Genomic DNA, 7,860 nt, shown 5'->3' with positions numbered 1-7,860 from the left:
ATGAAAACCTGTGACGCTTTTGGAACAGAAATCTAGAAATCAGTGTAACGCCCAGGTGGTTAAAACGACTTTTTACTTGTATAGTTTTGCAAATTTAAATCCAACGAATCACTATCTGCTTTCTGGGATTTAGTAATGACTCTGTAAATAATTTCTGAATCCCTCATTTAATTAACAAATTCATCCTTTGCAAGTGTATTTGATAAAAAGCGGACAGGATAAAGAGAACCAGTCACTTGTGTAAATCTGTAGAAATCTGTTTCTGGATAGAGATGGTGAAGGGTTTGTACCACTTCACTGGGTACAATTTTTAATGCTGCAGGAAGGAGGAAGGGACGGCTAAAACCCCTTGCTGCCTATAGAAATAATTTTCACTTGGCTTGACAATAAAAGTAATAGGGGGACCTATGGCTGATGAGATTACTTTACTGGTCCCCTCTTTCTCACATAATTCTGTTTCTTTGTCACTTCCTCATTTTGCCGCCAAGACCAGGAGAAGCTGTCCTGTGTAGCTGAGTTTCTGAATTGGCTTACATGTGGCTGTGAAGGATTCTACCCCATGTGCTCGGCCTGGCACTGTCACACAGCTCACATGTTCCTCCATACACAGCAGTTACTCCATTAGGTAAATGGGGAGGGAGGGGAGTAAAGGAAAGCTATGTGCTGCACAGGAAGGAGGATAAAGTCTACCTATTGTCAGTTCTTTGTCTTGTAGACACACGTACCTGTACAAACACCCCAATATTCACCTTCTGATCTTCCCTCCACATCTGCAGACCTTATTTAACCCGAACAAGACAGTAGTGAAGATGTTTCTCGTCACATACGATTTCAAAGACATGCCAGAGAACCACGTCACCTTCCTACGTCATCGCATCTTCTTAGTGCCTGTGCAGGAGAATGGAGAAGAGAACAATGAACAGGAGGGCACCAGAAACGAAGCTGCTAAGGAGAAAGCCAAGAGGATTCTCTGCTACCTCATGCACCTGAGGTCAGACATTGACATAGCATTTTGTGATGAGAGTTTTCTTTTGTGTTCTGTTATGTTGCTAATTGCAAAGTCCTGTCATTGTTGTGTTTCATGGTATTTTTGGTAGCATTTTGCAATGAAGGCCTCTGTGGAAGCAGTGGTCCCTTTGCAGAGGTCTGATAAGCCTCTAATTTGCAGGGTGTACATACTTTGTTTATTGCAACGCTATAGATCTGACTCTGCAGGGGACATATCAGACCTCATCCCTACCCCTCAAAAAAACGGAATTTGATTGCTGTTTTTAAGTAAATGCAATGATCTTCCACAAATTTGTTCTGGCTGTAAGCCTCAACTTATCTCTGGCCTTGTCCATCACAATGATTATTTTCCAGCACTGGATGTTGACAGTTATTTGAGTGATGCCAAGAATATTTCTGTGTACCTTTTTTTTTTTTTTCCTTTTTGGCAAATTTACCTTCCACTAAAGGCATTCAGTACACCACCTAGCAAGGAGTGCAGCCATGACTTGCTGATTACCTGCAGACAGGTAGACTCTATTCTATATCTCTATGAGATGAGCCTATGTGCAATGATCAAGAGGATACCAGATATGGGGACAGGAGGGGCTGAAATGTCACATGGCCAGGAACTTTGGCATAGCCAGGCAATTGGTGGCTCTGCCTTAATATTTTTCAGGAGTGATTTAGGAAAAAGTGGAGAATTGAATTTGTTTGTGAATAGGCTTATGAAACCAGTGCCTTAGATCTTTACAATTATATGTTCCATTTATCATTTATATTCATCACTAATACTGTAAATTTTTTTTTCTCCAGGTTTCAGCGATCGAAATCCGGAAAAATTTACCTCAATGAAGACATTCGCTTACTTTTCTCCCGCAAATCTATCGAGGTGGACACTGGCATCCCTTATGAACTCAAATCCTTCACAGAAGCCCCGAAAAATCCCAAGTACTCCCCGCGAATTTGAGGCCTGAGCACTGGGGAGGACGCTGTGTGACTGGCAGTCCCTCCTCCTTCCCTGGTTCTTTGGACTCTGTATCCCCGCAGATTCACACACCTTATTTATTACCCGCACCCCCTGCTATTTCCAGCCTCTGGTCTTTGGAGCAGCTGGTGAGCTCGCTTTCTCCGTGGAGGGGAGGATATAGAAAAGGTAGCTGCTGTGTTATGTCTGTACCCCCATCTGCCTGGCTGCTCCACTTCTTTCAACCACCCATTTTGTTTTTTGTCTGCCATCATACTAATTAATTTATCGAAAAATTACCTAAATGATGGTGGGGCTGCATACCTGTGCACAGAGCGATAACATTTTTAAAAGGAATGGAGTTTTTTCCTTTTTTTAGCTTTATTTTTTTGTGTGCTGAGAATGTTATTGAGGTAGAGCCATTATTTTCGTGTGAGGGGTAAACGTCATCCATCAAAAACGAATAATTAAAACCATGAAACCAAAACCAACTCATTGCCTACCAGGGGTTTACCGTGCTTTGCTCATGATTGCCTTATCCATTGAGCTCATGCATACCAATTCCTAAACCAAAGCAACATATTTACAGAGCTCCTTTTAATGTCTGGGCTGGTTGTGAATGGGTAATATAGCGAGTATGCCCAGTAGATCGCCAACATGGAACGACTAGGGCAGCAACATTATCTGACTGCCTAATATTGTTCAGGTCCCCCTTGTGCCACCAATACCTCTATAAACTATCGAAGTATGGACTCCATAAGACCTCTGAAAGTGTCCTGTGATATCTGGCACCAAGATGTTAGCAACAGATCCTTTAAGGCACCCTGCCTCTGCCAGCTTGCCTTCTTCCAGTAGCAACTTAGTGTGCTACCTTCATTGCTTCCCCACGAACAAACCCAGCCATCCATACGATCCAAAGATCTTATGTTCAGTCACGTTGTAGGTGCTTTTAGCAGTGGACTGGGGTCAGCATGGGAGTTGTCCATGCACGGCAAGCTGCCACCTTTCACCCATGGCTGACGTTAAGTTTTCCAACAATTTATGCTACATTAGCTCTCCTGTGAGATCGGACCAGATGGGCTAACTTCCATCTTCCCTCACAGCCCCCAACACCCAGTTACCGGTTCACCAGTTGATCTTTTTTGGTTCATGGTATACAGTGGTAGTTCATAACATTTATCTGTCATACAGAGGGGTTTTAACTATTGCTGCTGTAACTGCTCACAATGTGGGAGCCGGCATTGGGCTTTGATTTGTTATTCAAGGCCCATTCCAAACTATGTGACTATCTAAGACCACAGGTCTGGGCTGACTAAATCAAAGAATATAGAACAAGCTATTCTATAATATAGGGCATAGCAGGCCGCTTGCTGGATTTGCAACTCAGTGCAGGAAGAAATTCATTGTGGGAATGCTGAAGACTAATTTGGTCAAGCCCAGACACCAGAATTGGAGACCTTATAAATACTGAAACATAAAAGGGATTTAATCCTAAGAATACATCCATGTGAGCATTTACACTCATCAACAGTGCCTCAATTGATGAGCAATGTGGGGTGGGTGCTCACTAGTCCCCCCACTTCTCCATAGAACAGAATGGTGCTGTGTGTTCACCACTCATTCATTATTCTTTCACTGGAAACGATTGCTTCATCTGACTTCTATACGAGGCTTAAAATCCCTTGTGAATGTGGCCATTACTCGCATATGGCAGGATCATTTACCAGAGTGGGGAAACAACTTTGGAATTCGGTCAGAAAACATAACTTTCAGTAGTACAGAATTTGTGTTCTTGTCTTACCCCACCCATACCCAGAAGTACAGAGCACTGACTTTGCCCCCTGTTTTGTCCAATAAAGAAGCACAGGTTCTCTTTTTAGAAAGTTCCCACTTTTTTAGATTCAAATAAATAAATGCTTTTTTTTATTAAGATGTAGTTTTTTTCCTTTACTATAAGCCAGAAGTTTTTTTTCCCCCTTTTGTTGCATTAGAATTAATAGCCCATAGCAAAGCATGATGGGAAATCCCATAATCCCTTTCATTCAGTTCCCTGAGAATAGGACAAGTCCAGAGGATCGAAATGAAAGACTGTGAGCAAAGCATGATGGGAAATGCGACAATTCATTCAGTTCCCTGAGAATAAGAAGTTCAGAGGATTGGAATGAATGGCCATATGCAAAGCATGATGGGAAATCCCATAATCCCTTTCATTCAGTTCCCTGAGAATTAGAAGTCCAGAGGATCAAAATGAATGGCCATGAGCAAAGCATGATGGGAAATCCCACAATCCCTTTTATTCAGTTTCTTTAGAATAAGACAAATCCAGAGGATTGGAATGAATGGCCATGAGCAAAGCATGATGGGAAATCCCATAATCCCTTTCATTCAGTTCTCTGAGAATAAGACAAGTCCAGAGGATTGGTATGAATGGCTATATGCAAAGCATGATGGGAAATCCCATAATCCCTTTCATTCAGTTTCCTTAGAATAAGACAAGTCCAGAGAATCAGAATGAATGGCCATGAGAAAAGCATGATGTGAAAACCCGACGGTCCCCTGCAAACCCATCGCTGAGAATCAGACAAGTCAGAAGAATCGCTCATTTACTTACCATGACTCTGTTGTGTCCATTATGACCCGAGTGCTTCCGATCCCTCTTTCTCTTTGGTCACATGATGTTTTGCTATGCAAGGCTTGTGGAATTCAACTCGAGCGCTGTTTGGTGCCGACACCTGACGAGCAATTTCTGTTTTTATGTGATGTTATATTTTTTTTTTTTTTTTGAATTCTCATCTTCTGGTATTCTTTTAGTTCTTTATTATTCTGTAACTTAAGACATGTTCAAATATTTTCATTAAAATGGAAATTTACAAAAAGAGTGCAATTCTATAGTGAATATTGTGTAGTATTTTATAGTTCTTTTTTTTAAGTTCCTACCTAACTTTGTGTGTTCCATCTCCTCACATGGTCCAGAATGGTGGGAAACTTTCATAATAGGCAGAGTAGGGGTGAAGACCACAGGGATAGTGTGGCCTCTCATAATGGACAGGGCAGGTATACAGACCCAGTAACTCAGCACAGAGATGGTGAAACCCCCTATAATGGACACGGTACGTGTACAGACCTAAAAACTGAGCAGAGAGGTAGTTGTAGATCTTCATAATGGGCACAACACTTGTAAAGATCCCAGAATTTTGCACAGGGATGGTATAAAGCACCCAAAATGGGCATCGCAGATCTAGGAAGAAAGAAGAGAAGTCCACTAATAATCTTCCACAGATAGATGCATCATCTATTAGATTGTAAGCTCTTCGGGGCAGGGTCTTCTCCTTCTCCTGTGTTACTGTCTCTATCTGTCTGTCATTTTCAACCCCTATTTAATGTACAGTGCTGCGTAATATGTTGGCGCTATATAACTCCTGTTTAATAATAACAAAGTGAACTCAGATTCTGGGGACTACCATCTGTAAAGATGCCTAAGCTAGCCTGACGGCGATGGCACTACTCCAGCACATGAACTGAAGAGACCACACCAGGAGATTCAGGAGTGGAACCTTTTACAGGCAGGATTGTGGCATATCAGAAAAATGGAAAACTGCAAAGTAACTAAAGCTACACAATATATACAAATCACCAAAGTTAACCATCCTAATAGGTAATCCTCCGTACTTTTCTGACCTTATTTAGTAATACTTCTCCCCTATAACCCTGGCTAAATGCCCCAATGAGTAATAAACTAGAACAGGGGTGCCCAACAGGTGGATCGCAATCTACTGGTAGATCGCAAAGGCAACACTAATAGATCGCAGAGCCCTGCCTTTCAAAATAAACTCATGTTGGTAGATCATTTTGACCTGGTCATTTTAAAAGTACCTTGCAACCCAAATAAGTGTGGGCACCCCTGCACGAGAACTACCAAGGTTAGCATAGCAATAATTAATATTCAGCCTTTACCAACCTTGTAATACTAAGCCTCTACAACCTGGGTTAATCGCGTCAAGATGTAATGCTCATCCCTTGCTATCCAAGCTATTGAGGTTAGCTTGGATAGCAAGGGATGAGCATTACATCTTGACACAAAGCCTCAACCACTCAAATTACCTCCCCAATGATTATTATGACACTTTCAACCCAAGTTACCCATCCTATTTAGTATTACTCAGCACTTAAAATCCAGTATGTAGGACTCAATGAGTAATATTTAGCCTCTACTAGCAGTTCACACCACTAACCCCCAAACTATTCATGTTATCTGTCCCAAGAACTAATGTGAAGCCTCCACCACCCAGGTTAAATACCCTGATAGATAATACTCACCCCTAAACAAGTTCCAGTGAGATGTACTCAAAAGCAAAGATATAGAGTTGCTGCAAGTGTTATATCAAAAGTTTTGGTGGCAAGGTGATGATTCCCAGAAGTATAGTTCACTGCAGGTATCTTGTAGGGTCTAATGTAGAGTATGGCAGGCAAGCTTCCCATAGGAAGAAATCAAAATGGTTGAGTCTGACACAGTCTGTGGAGCATTTGAACGGTTTAAGCATGTGGGGTCTGATCTTGTTGCAGCAGCCATTATATATATATATTGTGCACAGAATTAATTATATATATATATATTGTTTGGATGAAATATCTGTTTAACATACAGTGGTACCTCGATATAGGTCTGCTTTGGAATAAGTCCAACTTGGTATAAGTCCTGTTTGGACACGAAAAATTTAGCTTGGTATACAACCTTTGTGCTAGAACTTGTATGGGTAAAAATAAGTCACAACACCTTGCGCTAATCTTATTTACATCTCTCGAGACAAAGTCATGACTGCCCACCAGCGTCAGTACGCCAGTTGCTACCATTCAGTGAACAACCTGCGCTACATCTCTCTGTGAACTACATAACATCTCCTCCTCCTCCCTTCTCAGCACCATCCTAGTAGGCACTCGACTCTTCTTAGCAAGGTAAAGGGAAGTAAATTTTCATTTATTTCATCTAATTGCTTTTGTATTTATTTACTTTAGAATTAGGCAGTGTTTATATTATTTTATATAACCCCATCAATGTATAATATGCCAATAACAATAGGATTTTTTCTTCATGGGAACGGATTTATCAGTTTCCTTTTTTTTTCTTATGGGAAAAATGTGTTTGGTATAAGTCCAAGGATCTGGAACAGATTAAGGATTTATACCAAGGTACCACTGTATGTTTAAAGTAAAACACATTCACCGAAAAGCCATTTAAACTCACACTTTTCTGTTTTTCTGAAACCCTCCCACCAGCGAACCCCATGTGCTTTTTGAATACTTACTATGTTCTGAGGGACTTAGGGGATGGCAAAACACATTACACAGGGGGTAAACTATCCTCCCATTGTGTGATACTTCGCCCACCTCTTAGATTGTAAGCTCTTATGGGTAGGGTCTTCTCCTCCTCCTGTGTCACTGTCCGTCATTTCATCCCCTATCTAATGTACAGCGCTGCGTAATATGTTGGCAGTATATAAATCCTGTTTATTAATATACAACATAAAAAGTATCATTTTGTGTTAAAATACACTCTTACAGTGCAAAGTACTAATCGCACTACATACATTTTGTATCACCATAAAGGCCAAAGTGAGTGTGAGCAATAATTACAGGGCCATCCCTATAGGTAATCCCTAAATTGATGGGCTATAATAATTTCTAAAATTCTTATAGATTATTATTATTATTAATAAACTTAAGTTAATTAAACGTAATTAAGCTACCCCGAGTGTGACTTGGGATTACCGCTGGGGGTAATCAAAGCAAAAGCTTTTGCTTTTATTCTTGAACAGTACAGTAGGCTCTCGACTATCCAGCCTAGTACGGATGCCGAAAAAAAAATCTCTGTAATAAAATGCCGGGGTGGTGCGGGCGGACGTCTTCTG

At 41.0% G+C, this 7,860-nt stretch overlaps 1 protein-coding gene across 2 annotated transcripts in view; it reads left to right on the top strand.

Moving 5' to 3' along the window:
- The window catches only part of ATOSB (atos homolog B), a 28,109-nt gene extending 23,271 nt beyond the window's left edge, over nt 1–4,838 (top strand). For both annotated transcript variants that reach the window (XM_072413549.1, XM_072413548.1), the window contains exons 8-9: nt 777–991; nt 1,804–4,838. In XM_072413549.1, coding sequence (XP_072269650.1) covers nt 777–991; nt 1,804–1,957 — 369 coding nt within the window. In that variant the 3' untranslated portion in view covers nt 1,958–4,838. The remainder of the gene's footprint in view (nt 1–776; nt 992–1,803) is intronic.
- The last annotated feature ends 3,022 nt before the right edge of the window (nt 4,839–7,860 follow it).

The sequence above is a fragment of the Pyxicephalus adspersus genome, chromosome 6 (assembly GCF_032062135.1).
Source record: "Pyxicephalus adspersus chromosome 6, UCB_Pads_2.0, whole genome shotgun sequence".
NCBI classification, from domain to species: domain Eukaryota; kingdom Metazoa; phylum Chordata; class Amphibia; order Anura; family Pyxicephalidae; genus Pyxicephalus; species Pyxicephalus adspersus.
The sequence above is the reverse complement of the archived record's forward strand: the minus strand, read 5'-3'. Positions and strand labels throughout refer to the sequence as shown.